Below are 19852 nucleotides of genomic sequence, written 5' to 3' on the forward strand. Positions count from 1 at the left end.
AGACACATGCTTTTCCCTGTTAATCACAGCACTATTCACAATAGCAAAGACATGGAATCAACCTAGATGCTCATCAATGCTGGACTGGACAAAGAAAATGTCGTACATATATACCATGGAATACCACACAGCTATAAAAAAGAATGAAATCATGCCCTTTGTGGCAACATGGAGTTGGAGGCCATTATCCTATGCAAATTAACATAGGAACACAAAACCAAATATTGCATGGTCTCACTTATAAGTGGGAGCTAAACATTGGGTACTCATGGACATAGAGATGGCAACAATAGTCACTAGGGACTACTAGAGATGGGAGATAAGGAGGGGAGCAATAGTTAAAAAACTGACTGTTGGGTACTATGCTTAGTACCTGGGTGATGGGATCATTCATACCCTAAAACCTCATCATTATGGAATATACCCAGGTACTGCACATGTATCCCCTGAATCTAAAATAGAAGTTGGAAAGAAAATGTTTTTGTTGTTATTCCAACAATGTTCACAGTATCTTTACCAGGAGTAGACTCCATCTGAAGAAATCACTTTCTTTGCTCATGAAGTTTTGTCATGAGATTGCAGTAATCAGTCACATCTTTAGGCTTAACTTCTAGTTTTCCTGCTATTTTCCACCACATCTGCGGTTACTTACTCCACTGAAGTCTCGAACCCCTCAATGACATCCATGAGAGTTGGAATCAACCTCTTCCAAACTGTTGCTAATGTTTATGTTTTGACCTCCTCCCATGAATCACAAATGTATTTAGTGGCATCTAGAATGGTGAATCCTTTCCAGAAAGTTTTCAATTTAGTTTGCCTAGATCCATCAGAGGAATCACTATCTATGGCAGCTATAGCCCTACGAAGTGCATTTCTTAAATAACGAGACTTGAAAGTCAGAATTACTCCCTGAGCTGCAGGCTGCATAATGGGTATTGTGTTAGCAGGTATGGAGATGGCTTCTTTCCTTAAACATCATGAGCCAGTATCTGCTACTTTCAAAATTTTCTTTTACAGCTTCACCTCTCTCCACCTTACTAGAATTGAAGAGAGTTAGGGTCTTGATCTGGACTGGGCTTTGACTTAAGGAATGTTTGGCTGGTTTAAGCTTCTGTCCAGACAATTAAACTTTCTCTATGTTAGCAGCAATGCTGTTGTGCTTTCTTATCATTTGTGTGTGTTCAGTGGAGTAGCACTCTCAGTTTCCTCCCATAACTTTTTCTTTGTATTTACAACTGGTGTAAGAAGCTTAGCTTTCAGCCTGTCTTGGCTTTTGACATACCATCATCACTAAGCTTAATCATTTTTGGCTTTTGATTTAACGGTGAGAGACATACAACTTTTCCTTTCACTTGAACACTTAGAGGCCATTGTAGGTTAATTAATTGGCCTAATTTAAATAATTGTTGTCTCTCCGGAATGGGGAAGCCTCAGGAGAGGGAGAAAGACAGAGGAAGACAGAGACTGCTGGTCAGTGGAGCAGTCAGAACACACCTAACATTTATCAATTAAGTTCTTATGTGGGCACAGTGTGTGGTGCCCCAAACGATTACAGTAGTAACATCAAAGATTGCTGATCACAGATCACTGTAGCAGGTAAAATAATATTGAAAAAGTTTGAACTATTGTTGAGAATTACCAAACTGCGACAAAGAGACATGAAGTCCCAGCACGTGCTATTGGAAAAATGGTGCCAAGAGGCTGACACGATGCAGGGTTGCCACAAACCTTCAAGTTGGAAAAAATCTCAGTATCTGCAAAGCACAGTAAGGCAAAGTATAGTAAAACAAGTCATGCCTGTAACTTATCATTTACCTCCTTCTCTTTGGTCTTAGTTTTTTTTTAAAAAAAAAAAAAAAAAAGAGAAAGATCATCTGCAAGTTCCTTTTAAGTGAGAATTAATTTAGACTTCAATTATTTATTTAAATGTCTTTCATAATAACACCATATGGTAATGGGATAGAGCTTAAACTCTGAAGTCAGGCAAACCTGTATTCCAGTGTGGCTGCCTTGGTCTGGTGGCTGTATGACTTTGGACATGTTATTAGCCACTCTGAGCTTCACTTTCCTCATCTGTGAAATAGAACCAATGATTACTGTGAGAAGTAAATCTGTAAAACTACGGAAAGAACATGGTGTGATAGCTAGTTATTATGAACATGGAAAGTTACTCAGAGTCATTCATCTGTTATTACCATCATCCAGAGTGATGCAGGTTGGAAATTTTTGTGTTTATCTCTTTTTTAGCATATATCGTACAGTATTGAAGTAATCTATTCTTGTCTTTCTGTCTAGACTGGGAGCTCTATGAGGACATAAACTGTGTCTCATTGATTCTTGTATTTCTAGTGTTCAGTACAGTGCCTTTCAGATGGTGGACATTCGGTAAAGATTAGTGGAACAATTGAGGTGTTTTCAACCTTTTTTTAAAACTGTTTTTTTTTTGTTTTTTTTTTTTTTGCTAAAAATAAACCTTATACTTGCCTTTAGTGTGACTTGAAATTCAGAAGACTTAAAATGTGGTATCTGAAAACAAACTAATGTTTTGTGACAAAGCATTGTTTTATTTTCCAAGTGCTTATTAGGTAGCTTAAAAGATTATGATATACAGCTTATGGGGTTCCATTCTACCTGACTGCATTCCCTGGAGAATCAGCCAGTGGATAAATTGCCCTGAAACAACTTGAGTTTTGATGTGAGTTGGAATATACTGACTAGATATATGATCTTAGTTTCCTCAGTTCTGAAATTATGAGGGTTGGATTGTAATAGACTTTTAACATATCTGTCTTTAATTTTTAGTTTACTAATAATACTTAATAGTTGAGTGCTTACTACGTGCTAGATAACCCTGCCAATGCTTTTCATGTATTATCCCTTAATCCTGAAAAATCTCAAGTGGCTACTGTGTTTATTATGGTCACTTTACAAATGAGAACAAGCAGAGTAGCTCAGTACAGAAAATTATGAAGAATATCAACAGTGCATTCACTGAGTAGAAAAGCAACTGAATGCTTGTTGCGGAGGTCAGTGAGATAGAGGTAAATGCAGATTCATCTTCTACTGCTAAACTTGGATTGTTGCAACAACGAAGGCTTACACAGCAGGAGGCTGCCCAAATGTTAAACTGCACTCCAAAGAGGGCCAAACATATCACCTGAATGGCTATGTCCGGAGAGGAGGGGCCACCTTAAGGTGATATGAGACACCATATCACCGTTTGAGAAGACTCGTAGCTTCTCAAGTTGTGATATATCCCTCATGTTTCAAGAAATTTAACATAGCAAAGGAGCACTTTTTTCCCCCAAGAGTCCTTAAAAATGTGTTTTCCGTGTTTAAGATAAGTACCTCTATTGAGTTCTACTCTCAATTTAAGAAGCCCTTGAAGGTGTTCTAGCAGCCCTTGTCACCTTTTCCCACGAAGTCAGAAGTCAGCCAGTGAACTGCTAGTGTTGGCAACAAATAAGAAGTAGATCATTAATTTGAAAAGTGTGTGTTTTAATTGTTTTTTAAAAAAACTTTCTTCTATTTCCTTTTATACTCATTTAGGTTTTTCTGCTTCCTCTGATTATAATAGTTTTTTTAAAAAAGGCCACCATTTTTTCATTGCGTGTGTGTGTGTGTGCGTGTCAGTCAAACACGTAGACTGACCTCTTCTGTACAACAGGTCAAATAAGTTTCTCCTACGGGCCTGCCTTGGAGACTATTACTGATTTATAATATTTCTATGGAAAAATGTGTTCAAAATTTTGCGTAACTTTTCCACATTGGAGGTGCCTGTTATTCCATATGGATTAAGTTTAAAAGTTATTTTGATTATAGGTTAACACCCTCAGTAGTAGTTTAAAATTAAAGTAGATTTAGAGATTCAAGAGAAAACAGAAAATACTTTAAATTGTGCCTGATGATTTGAAAATTTTATTTTAAATTGTTCGTGCCACCAAAGGGGAAAGAAATTAGAAAGAGTGTGTGCGCATGCATGGACATGCATAAATTAGGGATGGTTTTGATGGATTTTAGTCACAGACATGCTGATCATATTTTGCCTGAATTTTGTGAAATGAGTATATTTATATAATATTCCAATATTCTTGAAATCCTCATTTAATGGTGGATTTCAAGAATACTGGAATATTAGAAAATACTGTGTCATGGGCTGGGTGCGGTGGTTCATGCCTGTAATCCCAGTACTTTGGTAGGCCGAGCTGGGCGGATCACGAGGTCAGGAGTTTGAGACCTGCCTGGCCAACATAGTGAATCCCTGTCTCTACTGAAAATACAAAAAATTAGCTGGGTGTGGTGGTGGGCGCCTGTAATCCCAGCTACTTGGGAGGCTGAGATAGGAGAATTGCTTGAACCCGGGAGGCCGAGGTTGCAGTGAGCCGAGATCACGCCATTGCACTCCAGCCCAGGCGACAGTGTGAGACTGTCTCAAAAAAGAAAAGAAAAGACTGTGTCATGTTAGCCAGAATGTTTGTAGATATGTTACAGCAAATTAAAATTAGTGAATTCAATTTATATAAGGAAGTTTATTTGACTTGAGCCATCATGTATTCAGAAGAAGTGGATTTGAGTATACCCTTTTCTTTTGTAAATTCTAATATTTAGTACTTTTTTGTTGTTTTGTCAGTCATACTGTTAAAAAGGTAGAGGCGGAGTACAAAGTTGGTATTGGAGAAACTAGCTTGGGAAAACAATTGATGTTCTGTCAGGATGATCCTGAAATTCATATTAATTACTTTTTAAAATAATTGTGCCTTGAGTTATAAAGAAAGCTATAATCCTGAGCCACGTAATCCCACATAGCTTCCATGCAGCCAGGAGACATGGAGTGCTGGGCACTGGGCATGGCTTTAGGCCTTGTTTTTTTCCCCCCAGCTCTTCTGGAGCCTGTGGTATGTGACTCCCTCTTTAGGGTATCCACAGGATTTTAGTCTTCTGAGATTTCATTCCTTATTTTTTTCTGGGAATATTCTGTGTTGTGCGTAAGTATTTTTTAGCTTAATTCACTTCAGCTTGATGTTTGTGACTTGGCATCCCTCTTCTAATAGTGCTCTTACTTTTTATAGGTATGCCTTACACTTTCTTGTACAAAGTGGAATTTCCTACTGTATCATGATCATCATAGGAGTGGAGAACATGCACAAGTAAGTATTCACTTTATTCACATGCAAATAGATATTTCACTTGAATAGAATTGCATCAGAATAGAATTTTATTCATTACATTAAAAGTAATTCTGAATTGTGATAACTTTTTAAAGAAGAATTGTCATAAATACAAAAATAAAATCATTGGTATGCATCATTCTTCTTTTTACTTAAAGCACCGTTGACATTTTGGGATGGATGATTCATTGGCGTTCAGGACTAACCCGTGCTTTCTTTGTAGGATGTTAGGTAGCATTCCTGGCTTTCACCCCCTAGATGCCAGTAGCACCCCTTGAGCTGTGACAACCATAAATGTTTCCAGATATTTTCACATGTCTCTTGGAGGAGTGAAATTGCCTACTGTTAAGAACCACTGGCTTAGTCGGTAGGTGATAGCTGTGGAGAGATGCAGTGAAGTGAGTAGACTGGAGAGAGATTTAGAAGGACCGGTAGGAGATAAGGTGTCAAGGATGACTTCTGTGTTTCTGGCTTAAACAGTAGGGTAGATGGCAGCACTGTCTTCTGAGGTGGGGAGCCCTGAAAGTGGGGAGCATGTTGAGGGTGGCATAGAGCATTTCAAGCATTTCAGCCCCTAAACAGTGGTTGGTATATAGTAAACACTCAATGGATTTTTGCTGTGTAAGTGGATGCTGACTTTAAGATATCTGTAAGACGTGTAATAGGAGATAGGTAACTAAGGAGACATATAGTAGGAGCTGAGTAGCTGGGCTAGAGGTGGAAATTTGGGAATAGAGATGGATAAAATGTACTTGACTGAAAACCCAGGGACAGAGTCTATCAGCAGATCCTGCTGGGTGTTCTGCAATATCTGAGCTATGATGTGTGACATATGTACCATATTTCTGAATTCTGAATCACATATGTCTGCAAAAACTTTGTATAAGGAATCAAACCTATGGCTTTTATTAGCTTTTTTCTAAGTCTCATTTTATTTTGCATTTTCCGTGTTTGGCACTGTCAGTCACTACCTCTGTTGTGATGTGCACTGTCTTCTCCATTTCCATTGACATCGCCTGCACTGACTTTTCTTTTTCCTCTGTAAACCAGCCCTTACAAGTACCTGATGTTTTGATTTTAATTTTTATAAGAGGAGAAAGGGTATTTAGATAGTGTTTCAGATGAAGCAATTTTTATAGGCTTATGACCCTATTTTTAAAAAAACTTGTACCTCTGACGGGTTCAAAGTGATGCTACAATTAATATCTGATGCAGAAGATATTAATCAGGTTTAGATTACATTAGATTACAGAAAAGAAGGGACTTACATACATTTTGGCTAAAGCAAAAGTAATATGCTTTTCAGTTGGAAGGTTAGTCAATTCATGTTTAGCAATGGGAAATTGTTTCTTTTTCTTTTTTTTTTTTCTTTTTTTTATTATTATACTTTAAGTTCTAGGGTACATGTGCATAACGTGCAGGTTTGTTACATATGTATACTTGTGCCATGTTGGCGTGCTGCACCCATCAACTCGTCAGCACCCATCAACTCGTCATTTATATCAGGTATAACTCCCAATGCAATCCCTGCCCCCTCCCCCGTCCCCATGATAGGCCCTGGTGTATGATGTTCCCCTTCCCGAGTCCAAGTGATCTCATTGTTCAGTTCCCACCTATGAGTGAGAACATGCGGTGTTTGGTTTTCTGTTCTTGCGATAGTTTGCTGAGAATGATGGTTTCCAGCTGCATCCGTGTCCCTACAAAGGACACAAACTCATCCTTTTTTATGGCTGCATAGTATTCCATGGTGTATATGTGCCACATTTTCTTAATCCAGTCTGTCACTGTTTCTTAGTTGCAGTCTGTGAAGTAAACTTTGTGATACTTTAGACCTGCATTGTTCAGTGTGACAGCTACTAGTGCACATGTGACTGTGTAAGTTTAAATTAATTAAAATTTAAAATTCAGTTCCTTAGTTACACCAGCCACATTTCAAGTGCTCACTAGCCACATATGGCTAGGGGCTACATTGGACAGTGCGGATAGAGAACATTTCTGTCATTGCAGAAAATGATATTGGATAGTGCTGCTTTAGAGACATACAGTTGTATAAAATTAGTAACGTTACTCTTTTACAGTAAGTATTCAGGGAGATAATGCTACTTGCTTATATGATGCTGATATTTAGGTTAGAATCTTGGTGTTGTAATTTGACACTATTAGTGTAGAAGATTAGGGCAGGTAAGTAAGATTTGCCATGTGAGTAAATTGCTAGGGTTGGCAGTAAATAGTAGGTGGATAATTAATTTGAAAAGTACGTATTTTGATTTCTTTTTTAGCTCCCTTCTATTCAGCTTATATCCATATATATTTTTCTATGAATTTACTTTTTTACTTTTTTTCTTATTATCTGAATACGGTCTTTTTTTTTTTTTTTTTTTGCTTAGGCCTTTATAGTAATTAGAAATGTTTAATGGGTCAGACCAAATACACTAAATGGGACTTAGAGCATTTTTATGTGTTGTCCAAAGTGATTGTTTATGTGCAATACAATCTGTTTATTTCTAGTTTTACATGGTATATATTTCTTATATTATATTTTAATATATTTCTTTGACTAGCTAGAGTTTCAGTCTTTAAAATGAAAGATTTGAACTTATCTGAGTACTGAACAGTTTTTAAATTCTTACCTCTCTCTGCTTTATGATTTTTTTTTGCTTTATACTCTTTATGAGATATTCATAATGTAGTTATTGTACTTGCTTTGATTGACCCATGTATAAATACAAATATATATAATATATATTATATATGTATATATACACATGCACATACATACTTTATTTTTGTAATTCCCTTTAATGCCTCTATAGTATGTTTCATTATTCTGATTCATATCTAGATATTTCACCTTTAAAATGTAATCTAGGCCGGGCACCTTTAAAATGTAATCTACAGGCTCACACCTGTAATCCAGCTCTTAGGGAGGCCGAGGCAGGTGGATCACTTGAAGCCAGGAGTTTGAGACGAGCCTGGCCAACATGGGGAAACCCCATCTCTACTAAAAATACAAAAAATTAGCCAGATGTGGTGGCATGCCTGTAATCCCAACTACTCGGGAGGTTGAGGCAGGAGAATCACTTGAACCCGCAGGTGGAGGTTGCAGTGAGCCGAGATTGTGCCACTGCATTCCAGCCTGGGTGACAGAGTGAGACCTTGTCTCAAAAAATAAAGTAAAATAAAATGTAATCTATTCTAAAATTCAGTGCTTTTTCCTAGTCTGCATATAAGCTTTGAAATTTTTGAGGAAAACATTGAACAGTTGAGGTAATAGAGACAAAGAAAAGAGTGTTGGGGATGGAGTATCCTATATGTCTTACTTTGAAGTGCGGTAATGATACACCTTAAGCTGCATGTCTGATAACAGAAGTTTATTTTTCCCAGTTCTGGAGTCTGGGCTGTCCAAGATCAAGGTGCTGATAGATTTGGCATCTGGCAAGGACCTGCTTCCTGGTTCGTAGTCAACGATCTTCTCTCTAACCTCACATGGTGGAAGGGGCAGGAGAGATCTAGATGTCTTCTAGAAGGCACTAATCCCACACATGAGGGTTCTATCCTCATGACCTAATCAACTCCAAAAGGACTCACCTCCAAATATCCTCATATTGGGGATTAGGTTTCAACATACGAATTTTGGGACACTCTATAGCACTATATATTATGATATTAATTCCCCTTATTTGACATAGCAGGAATTTAAGTTTCACCATATTCACCCAGCACTTCTGAGAGCAGATTTGACAGATTATCTTTATAAAGATCCAGATAGTGAACTTTCAGCTTGCAGGACATACAGCCTCTGTCGCTATTCCACTCTGCTGGCGTCGTGCAAAGGTATCCATAGACAACATGTAAGCGAGAAGTGTGGCTGTGCTTCAGGAAAACTTTATTTACAAAAACAGGTGGTGGACTGGATTTGGCTAACTTGTATTCTAAGCTAACTTGTATTCTAACAGGGATTTTTAAAAAGAGCAGGAGGCAGAGAGAAACCTTTGCTACTAGCTTCAAAACTAGAAGTTTAAGTTTGCTAAGTGGTAATTTTAAACTTGCTAGAGCACAAATAATGAAATATGTGAACTTTTAAAAATTAATGACTTACAGTCGGGGGTGGTGGTTCACGTCTGTAATCCCAGCACTTTGGGAGGCTGAGGCAGGTGGATCACAAAGTCAGGAGATCGAGACCATCCTGACTAACACGGTGAAACTCCGTCTCTACTAAAAAATATAAAAAAATTAGCCAGGTGTGGTGGCGGGCGCCTGTAGTCCCAGCTACTCGGGAGGCTGAGGCAGGAGAATGGCATGAACCCAGGAGGCAGAGCTTGCAGTAAGCCAAGATGGCGCCACTGCATTCCAGTCTGGGTGACAGAGCGAGACTCCGTCTCAAAAAAATAAAAATAAAAAAAATGACTTATCATGGATTATTGTTCTGAAGCAGTTGATTTTTTAAATGCTGATTGAACTGTTTGCCTTTCCCTTGGTATAGCTGTTGTGTAAAAGGGAAGTAAAATAATGTAAGGCCTGATATTTAACAGTTGAAGTGAGAACTATTATTCAAAACAATGTAAAAGAGATAGTTAAATCACAGGATGTAAGATCAGTATACAAAAATCAGTGTTATTTCTGTATGTCAGAAATGAATAGTCCAAGTAAAATTGTAAAAATTCACTCACAGTAGCACGAAAAAGAACAATATGCTTAGGAATTAGCAAAAGAAGTGCAAGATCACTACACTGGAAGGAAGAAGCATTGCTGAGAGAAATGAAAGAAGACCTAAATAAATGGGAGAGACACCATGTTATGGATAGGGAGAGTCAGTTCTTGTTAAGATGGCAGTGCTTTCACTTCCACATTTGAGCAACAGGTTCAGTGCAATCCCTGTCAGAATTCCAGCGAGCTGTTTTGTAGAAATTGGCAAGCTGATCCTAAAATTTAAATGGAAATAAAAAGAATTTAAGATAGCCCCCCAAAAAGAAAAAAGTCAAAGGCCTAGACTATCTCATTACAAAACTTACCACAAAGCTACAGTAATCAAGACACTGTAGAGATAGACATGTAAATCAGTTGAACAAAATATGGTCAAATGATTGTTGACAAATGTGTGAGGGCAAGGCACTAGGGAAGGGATTATCTTTTCTACAAATGATGCCATAAATTAGATATACACACTCAGGCCAGGCATGGTGGCTCTCGCCTGCAATCCCAGCACTTTGGCCGACTGAGGTGGGAGGACTGCTTGAGCCCAGGAGTTCAAGAGCAGCCTGGGCAACATAGTGAGACCCTATCTCTAGAAAATAAAAGTTATATGCATGGAAACAAGTAAATAATAAATCTTGAGCCCTGCCTCAGAGTGTACACACAAATTAACTCAAAATAGACCAGAGACCTACATGTGAGAAAAAACTATACAACCTCTAGGAAAAAATAGAAGTAAATATATTTGACATTGGATTAGGCAAAGGTATGACATTAAAAGCACAAAATAAAAACAAAAGTGTAGTTTGGACTTAATGAAAAGCCACAGACTAAAATAAAATACTTGCAAAATATGTATCTGATAAAGGATTTTATCCAGAATATTTAAAGAACTCTTACAACTCCATATTAAGAAAACAAGCTACCCAGTTAAGAAAGGGGCAAAAGATTTGAATAGGCATTTCATCAAAAAAGATACATAAATGCAAAGTGAGCATATGAAAGATACTCAGCATCATTAGTGATTAGCAAAATGCAAATGCAAACAGCAGTGAGGTACCAGTTCACACGCACAAAGAGCAGCAGCACGAAGTGTGGGTGATGCTGTGGGGAGGGTGGAAACTTCACACATCGCTGCTGGGAATATAAAATGGGGCAGCCGCTGAGGGAAAGAGTTTGTGGTTCCTTAAAATGTTAAACATACACTTCCCATAAAACCTAGTAATTCTACTCCAAAAGAAATGGAAACATACCCTCATGGCCACCTGTCTGTGAAAGCTTATGGCCGTGTTATTCATCATAGCCCAAACTGGATATAACCCAAGTGTTGATCAGCAGTGAGTGAACCATGGTACATCCACGCAGTGAAATACTACTGAGCAGTGACAAGGAATGTGCACGTGCCACAGCATGAGTAAACCCCGAGTCCACATGCTGAGTGAGGAAGCCAGCCACAAGAGGCTAGCTTATAGGATGCCATTTGTATGAAATTTCTATGCAAGGCGAAGCCAGAATGACAGAAAGCATCAATGGCTGCCCAGGGGCAGGGGATGGGAGTGAGGATTCACTGCAGATGGGAATGAAGGAACTTTCCAGTGATGGAAGGATTCTAAACCTGCACTGTAGTGTGAATTCACTGAAACACATTGACTTGTACACTTAAATTAGGTAAGTTTTATGTCATGTAAGTCTACCTCAAAGCTGTTTAAAAAAGATAAACGCTATAAAGGAAAATGTAACAAGGAAGGTCAATATTAAAAAGGCACAGCTTGAATGTTGGTTTAAGGATTTTGTATATTTTCTCATTGAAGCAAATGTATGGGTGTTTATATATATCTGTATTTTTCTGAGCTGAAAAGAATGAAACATCAGAAGGAGCACTGACCCTCGAAGGTGCCCTTGAAGGAAGGAGGTCTAGAGTTGAAGGGGAGGCATGGTAACTGTCTTCAGATGCTGGAAGGGAGTAGATGTGCTCATTCTTTGGCGTGCTCAGATGGAATACTAGTAGCCAGATGAAATGTGAAAAGGCACACATGGCCCAAGGAAGGATGGCCTCAGGTACAGTGAGAATGTTTAACAGTATGGTTTGTGGAATATTGCATTTGTCATTGGAGATCTGTAAATTGATGCTGAGGGGACATTTTGGTTTGGATGCTGTGGGAGATTGTGTCAGGTGCCTTCTACATTCCCTTCTCGTGGGCGTTCCTGACAAGCCATGGCAGGAGCTGCTGAGCAATGATATAAGCTGTTCACGAGTGCCTTCCCCTTAAATCCATAAAGAACTAAGAAAATGGAAGAGTCAGCTGGGTGCAGTGGCTTACACCTGTAATCCCAGCACTTTGGGAGGCCGAGGCAGGTAGATCACGAGGTCAGGAGTTTGAGAACAGCCTGCCCAACATGGCAAAACCCCGCCTCTACTAAAAATACAAAAATTAGCTGGGTGTGGTGGCAGGTGCCTGTAATCCCAGCTACTCAGGAGGCTGAGGCAGGAGAATCGCTTGAACTGGGGAGGCGGAGATGGCAGTGAGGCAATATTGCACCACTGCACTCCAGCCTGAGCAACAGAGCGAGACTCCTTCTCAAAAAAAAAAAAAAAAGAAAAAAAGAAAAGAAGAGAAAAAAAAAGAAAATGGAAAAGTTCTATCGTTGCAGCATTGACTTTCTCCCTGTTCTCTGCCTTTTATGCCTTAGTACATCCGTTCCTTCTCTTTATATTCCCACTACCTTGTTTTCTATCCCCCATTAAGACATAGAAGGGAAGAGGGGGCTGATTGTGTGCCCTATTGGCAGTTTTACTGCTTGAGAGGTGGTGGCACCTCATTGTATAAGTGAGAAAGCAGAGACTGAGTTATTGGGTAACTGAGGAAGTGTGGCTGGAAAACAGTGGGTATGAACCAGTATCTGTTCTGTTCTGAGCATGCTGTTTTAAATAATCTATTTTCATTTGACCGAAATTTATTTGCACGATCTGTCACAGGTAATTTGCCCTTTATCTCTTTTTATGAAACGAAAAACTATTGCTGTTAAAGGAATTACAGATATCAGCAGACAGAGGAGAATCTTTCTTGAGATATGGGATGAGAAAGTTCAAGTGAGTTTCTTTCTAGTAATTTTGACATCATGTGATGTTTTAGAACCATTTCCAAAGTTTATTCTGTGTGTGTATGTGTTTGAAGATTGCTCCAGGGAAAGGATTGGCCGTGTGTCTTTTCTGGCCTCAGATGACCTCCCTGCTTCCCAGGGATTGTGTGCTCTGGACAGCAGCCGCGGAAGCCTGTTTCCTAGGACCGGTGTGGTGTGGAGGGTCTGAGAGCGTCTTTGGCCTGACTGTGTCTCTGACCCTCTAGCCTAGCATAAGCTTGCTTGCTTCAGCATAAGTCCTGAAGCTGTGCCCCAACCCTGATCTCCTTGTCCTAGAACCTCCCTTCATCCCTGTCACAAGACATCTTTCCCCCATGCTCCCGCTGCAGTTGATGCCATTGGACTCTGTCCTGCCGTTTTCTTTGGCCCCAGTGGTCCCAGGTCCTCTGATTCTAGGCCAGGAGGAGTGAGCAGCAGGATTTACTCTAGTGCCACCTTGTTGGGGCTTTGGGCCTCCATCAGGTTCAGCTGTGGAGTGTGTTCCCCAGGCACAGGACATGGATATGGGGGACAAGTGACTCTGCCAGAGTGCAAAGGGACAGAATTGAGATTAAATTCCTGAGATACACGAATACCAGTCTCCATTTAGTAGAAAGATTCCTTCACTGTTTTGTGGTAGACAAAATTCCAGTAAGGGCGATGAATCATGAAATCAGGCTGTTTTATTGGTTCATTCATTCGTTTGTCTTATCTATAAGACCAACTTCACACCCCCCTCCTGTGTCCTAGGAGAGGACTGTCCTCTCCTAGGACACTGTCCTCCGCTTCTCCTCCGCGGAGTTCAGTATGGCAGGAGGCATGTGAGCACATTTTAATATTGTGTGCTAAGAGCTCTGGTTGGAGAGAGTTTACAAAAATAGCTAACCTAGCTAGGAGCAAGCAACTCAGGGCAGAGCTTCCTGGGGGGAATGGTATGTGAATTAGATATGAGGACTCTTAAGTAGCTGAAGAGGTAGCAAGGGCAGACTTTACTGCAGGGTAGACAGCACAAGCAGAGGCGTGGAGGCATGAAATGTGGCAACATGAAACATGGTGGCATGAAACACGGTGGCATGAAACATGGCATGAAACATGGCAGCGTGAAACATGGCGGCATGAAATGTGGCGGCATGAAACACGGTGGCATGAAACACGGCGGCATAAAACAGCATGGAAGCACTGGCAGCTTAATAAGTAACCTGACTATAGGGGGTGGTGAGGTGTGAGTGTGTGTGTGTGTATATGGCAGAGAGAGCGTATGCCCAAGCATATGAGCTTGGTGGGGGAGGGGTGACACCGTTACATCTCAAGGCATGCTTTCCCAGCCATTTCCCTTTGGCCAAAGTATATGGTTTGTGTAATAGTCCCCTTGTCCTCTCAAATGAGAAACAAATGCATCAAATGTGTTTCATGTACACAGAGAGGGCTAAATTTCTCTTTTATCTAGCATTTATTTAGTATATACAATTTAAAAATAGACACACGTGTGCCTTGCCTATAAAAAACTGTATGATCTGGCTATGGAAACAATCCCTACATGCGTCTTGATGTGTGCCACAACCAGCACCATTTAAACCAGGCCCTGGGGTAGGTACAATCTGTGTACTTGGACTTCCCTCTCATAGAAATTCAGCACCATGGTGGCAGTCACATGCACATAGCACCGTTTGATGTGATCTTGCTTGTGTACATCTTGGTCTGTGTCTCCCTGGCGAGTGTGAGTGACGGAGGGGCAGGAGCACGCCCTGCCTGTCTCACACACCGCTTCATCCCCAGGGCCTCGCAGAGTGCCTGGCACATGGTACGGTCTCAGTCAATACTTATTAAAAGAGTGCGTTTAGGGTACAGCCTGGTTTTATCCACCCTCTACTGACTCCTTTGCCTTGTTCTCTATGACTGCGCTTCCTTCCTTCCTGGGAAATGTCTCTTTTCTAGCAGGTATGGTTCCCTGTGTTCCTTCTGTTTGTAGTGTTCTTCATCCTCCCTCTCCTCCTGACTCTCAGATTTCACTGTATTACATCCCTAGCGAGTCTTGCTGAGATGTCTCAATCTAGGACAAATGATTCGTTACACACCCTCTCGTGGAATTGTGTTCCTTTCCTTCAGAGAATCTATCTCAGTTCTTGATGATAAATGTTTGAGAGAGTTAACTTGAGGAATGTGTTTTGCCCTCATTGACTGCAAATTCTGTGATGGCCATTATGCTGTGCCTGTTTTGTTTTCTGAATATAGTCAGTACCTAAGAGACTGTATGCTCTCAGTGAGTGTTCACTGGTGAATAGATGACTGATGACATGACTTCTGCATCACAGCACACCTTGTCCAAGGAGCTCCCTCAAGCTCCTGCTTCCTAGCCATAGCCCTGCCTCATTTGGAACACCGGGATCCTCCTCAGGGCCTGCCCCATGAGGGGCTCATGAAAGCCACTGTAGACTCCCTGTCTCCTTCTCTGTGCCCCTGGAGCAAGTCTCATCTCTGATTCTTGTACCTGCAGCAGCTCTTGCCAGACTGTACTCTCTCTGTTCCCAGGAAAGAAGCAGAGGGGTGGAAATGAGGGAAGGGCCGAACATAGGGAGCCTCTCCACTTAGGCTGTGGAGGAAGGGGAAGAAAAATGTGTTTCAGGCGTACCTAATTGGAATTTGAAAGGTATTTTCCCTGGAGAAGGCAGCACAATGTGGCCGTGTTCTGTGATATTCAAGAGTGGAAACCTGTTAACCTTGAGAAGTTAAGCTGAAAATTTTCTTTATAACTTGGCAAGTAATTTCCTCCGTCCCTCCCTCCCTCCTCCTCTCTTCCTCCCTCCCTCCCTCCCTCCCTCCCTTCCTTCCTTCCTTCTTTCCTTCCTTCCTTCCTTCCTTCCTTCTTTCCTTCTTTCCTTCCTGACGGAGTCTCCCTCTCTAGCTCAGGCTGAGTGCAGTGGCGCAATCTTGGCTCAGTGCAACCTCTGTCTCCCGGGTCCTGGTTCAAGCAGTTCTCCTGCCTCAGCTGCCCGAGTAGCTGGGATTACAGGCATGCGCCTCTACGCCTAGCTAATTTTTGTATTTTTAATAGAGACGGGATTTCACCATATTGTCCAGGCTGATCTTGAACTTCTGACCTTGTGATCTGCCTGCCTTGGCCTCCCAAAGTGCTGGGATTACAGGCAAGTAATTTTCAACAAGATACATGACCTGAAGAAAAATGTAAAAGATGTAAGTATATGCAATAAATTATTGCATAGATCTAATGGGTTGCTTTGCTGTGTGTGGAATTATATTGTAAAAGCTGTAGGAAAGTGATTTTAAAGCTCCCATCATATGGTTCCGCTGCCCACCAATTTGAACAAACACTTATTGTGGGCCACAGTATTTCCAGGAACTCAAAGATAAAGGAGATGGGCTCCTTACCCTCTGAAATGAACAGTTAAGTTGGGAATATTACAACGTCATTCCTGCAACAAATGTTTATTATGCTGATGCTGATGCTGGATTCATCTAGTGATGAATAAAAAAGACAGACTCTGTCCCCTCATGAAGCTTACAGTCTAACTACCCACCACAGGCAATTACTGTTACAAAAGAAGGGTGTACCAAAGCGGGGGGACATCCTGGAGGGAACAGCTGTGGTGGAAAGTAGTAAAACTATGTGTCAGCCACTGACTGTATTCAGTAGAATAAAAAAGGTACAAACGGTTTACAGATATTTGGTGTTAAGTAGAATGATGCCAACATATACTTATTTTAAAATATTGGGAAATATATTTTCTTCAGAAGTCTACTTTATTGATGATAAAATTGAACAGCAGACATGAAAAAAGGTTGAATTTAAACTCTGATTCCCACTGGGTGGCCTTAGTGATTGATTTTTATGAGCACTGGTTGGAGTCAGATATATATGGGTTTGAATTCAAGCTCTGCTAAGTTTCCATTACCTTCAGAACCTTGGCTAAGTCACTTTGCCTTTCCAGGCTTAAATTGGATTAAATCAGTAACTTAGATGAGGAGCAGGGTACCTGCATGCTTTGTATTGTGGGCATGTAGGTAAACTTTTCTTGGAATAATGGGTTCAGCTACCAAGGAGAGGTGTTCAAACTTCTAGATCAAATCCTTTCAGAGGTCATTTTTAGTTCTGAAGTATTTGCTGGTTTTTTTTCTCTCTCCTGATTATGTGATATTAAAGCTTATTTTAAAGCATTCATACTTGTCGTATTTACCACCGTGTACTGCAGTTCATTTTCTTCTCCCCAGAGTGTGAACTCCTTGGCAGGGATATTTTACTCTTTAAAATCCCACTGTTGAGCATACAGATGATAGCTCAGTAAGTGAAGTTACCTGTTGTATTCTGTTCTATCAAATGAGTATTTGTGAGTTCTTGCCTTTGACTCTTTTTAACATTTTTTTGGCTGGATATTGGTTCCTGGTGTAAGAGATTTCCAAATTCTTTTCACTATGCTCTTGGCCTTGAATGCCACACTTGATGGGTTGACTTGCCATAGTCTCTTGGTGTTCTCTGCTTCTCTTCCCTCTTGCTTTTCTTCCTCTTAGGCTCTCCATAGGGTCAGCAGACATGGTAACTGGCAAAGTGGGGTGGAGTCGGGGCAGGAAGAGGCAGCTTGGGCTGCTGTGGTCTCTATCTCAATCCACCATGACCCTGAAGAGCAGACTGTCCTGGGGTCCGTGTTATCTGTCATCTGTCAGTACTCACAGCACTCCTACAGTGGCTTCCTAGATAGAAGTGTCATCAGGAACTGCCTTAACTCTACTGGGAATGAATGATGATCTTGGAAGTGCCATCTGGCAGGCAGAAGGCTCAAGTCGTTTGAAAATGTGTCCTCATGGAGTTAATTAGCAGTGGTTAGTGGCTTGGCAGGAACTCTGTGGGGAGAATACTAACTTCACTGAGGACAATCCCATGATCCCACAAGAGAGAATAAAATGTGGCAGCAAGGAAAGTGGACTTTAGATTGTTTTCTTGTATGTTCTCTGTGGACCATATTCGCCAGCCTTTCAGGGGTTTGGAATAAAGGTACAGGCCCTCTTGGTATTGCTGTGCTAACCCGAGATAAAAATTGCATTTCATTTGGGAAACTATGAGTAATTCTAAAATTGATTTTTTGATATTATCTTATCCTCCTAAGAGTTAATGTTTCAGTAATTACCATGTATCAGTCACTGTGATAAGCACATGTGATTGCATCCTAGCAACAGCACTTACAGGTTTGTGTGTTATGCCTCTTTCACCAAGAAACAGAAGTTAGTAAATGGTGATCTGGGATTTGAATTAGTTGTGTCCCATTCCACCCAGGGCTTTTTATTATTATTTCTAAGCAGTAACCATTAGATTATGAGATTGTGTCATTAAAAAGAAATACTCTAAATAGATTGAGGAGAGTTTGTGGAGCCAACAGGGTCTCCGAACAAAAGCGGGGGTTGTAGGTGTTTGTGATTATTCATCAGAGCAAATATGCATATATCTCTATCCACAAGAATGTGGTTGCCTTTTGGCATATTGTGCTTAGGATGTAAGGGTTTTAAAATATTCTCAGTTCCCGTAGGGAGTTACTTGGTAATAGGTAATAGGATGTCCAGGTCCTGTTGGATTTCTGAAAGATTTTCAGAACATGGCATTATGCCATCAAATCCTACACTCAGGAAAGGCTGTGATTGAGATTCCTCTGAATACTGGTAAGTCAATGTCGTGTCTCTTTTGGAGGTGTTATGTTTGAATTAACTTTATTTCAAATTGTAAACTGAATCCCTGTTGAGGTTTCAGTCATTCTTGAGCAAGTAAGGGAAGCACTTTTTTTTCTTGGATCGAGGGCTTTTATATGAAGTAGGGGGATTCTGTTAATTAGAGGGATGGTAAGACTAACACACATGTTTGGTAAATAAAGGCATTACTTTGGACATTCTGAACCTATTAGAGTAAAAAGAAGTTCACATAGATTGCTCATAAAATGGGGCCCTGCCAGGTCAGGACTGTCTAAAAGGTCAGTTTGATAGTTAATGCCCCAAATTAATCAATTAAAAATCAAAAGATGTCATTCATGATGGCTCATGCCTGTAACCCCAAGCGCTTTGGGAGACTGAGGTGGGAGGATTGCTTGAGGGCAGGAGTTCAAAACCAGCCTGTGCAATATAGTGAAACCCTGCCTCTACAAAAATTGTATAACTTAGCCAGGTTTGGTGATATACCTGTAGTATCAGCTACTTGAGGAGGGCAGGAGAATTGCTGAACCCAAGAGTTCAAGCCAGCAGTGAGCTGTGATTGTGCCACTTCACTCCAGCCTGGGCAACAGAGCAAGACCCTGTTTCCTCCCTCTCTTCTACCCAAAACATTTTCAAGATATCATCCAATTTGATGATATATCTGATCTTGAAAATAATTATATATTACTGAAACATAACTGGGTAGTTGTAGTAACTTAAAATAAGAATATTACTCTTTATGATAAAGTACAAGGATGCATCTTTTGCATTTGGGAACTTCTAGAAACTAATCTTACTTTTACACCAAGATCCTAATCCTTGCCAGAACACTGAAAGAAAAATTAAGAGCCCATGCAACCATCCATTAGAATGACGAACAAAATTATTCAGTTGTTATAATACCATGCCATTTATATAAAAAATTGTGGTTCATGTTGAAGTTTTATCATAAAAGAAGCATAAGTGAAAGGGGTATTTTTTCAACTTTTGGTTAGTAAATGAGGAAATTGTCTTAGACAGTTGAGACTTGCTAAATGATGAACTCTACCTATGATGTGGTGTGTTGTTATAAGTATATAGACTTGACATGTGCACGTTCTGTAGTCACTGTGTTAGAAAGAGTATGGTTTAATTAAAAGAGCTTTTGGCCTTTGACTTTGGAATTTGAATGATGGAGTGATTTC

The 19852-nt window shown here is 40.3% G+C and overlaps 1 protein-coding gene across 7 annotated transcripts in view; it reads left to right on the forward strand.

Moving 5' to 3' along the window:
* Positions 1-19852, forward strand: part of MBOAT2 (membrane bound O-acyltransferase domain containing 2) — a 142916-nt gene that overhangs the window by 48740 nt on the left and 74324 nt on the right. For 4 of the 7 annotated variants that reach the window (XR_013403073.1, XM_077960169.1, XM_015111660.3 and 1 more), the window contains one exon: positions 5070-5147. The exons of 2 other annotated variants lie outside the window; for them this stretch is intronic. Coding sequence is in view for 3 of the 5 variants with exons in the window: in XM_015111660.3 (XP_014967146.1) it covers positions 5070-5147 (78 nt within the window). In the remaining 2 variants the exon portion in view is untranslated. Of the gene's footprint in view, positions 1-5069; positions 5148-18627; positions 18645-19852 lie in introns of those variants that run through there. One more of the 7 variants, XM_077960171.1, reaches the window with a different exon arrangement.

Source organism: Macaca mulatta, chromosome 13 (assembly GCF_049350105.2).
Source record: "Macaca mulatta isolate MMU2019108-1 chromosome 13, T2T-MMU8v2.0, whole genome shotgun sequence".
Classification (NCBI taxonomy): domain Eukaryota; kingdom Metazoa; phylum Chordata; class Mammalia; order Primates; family Cercopithecidae; genus Macaca; species Macaca mulatta.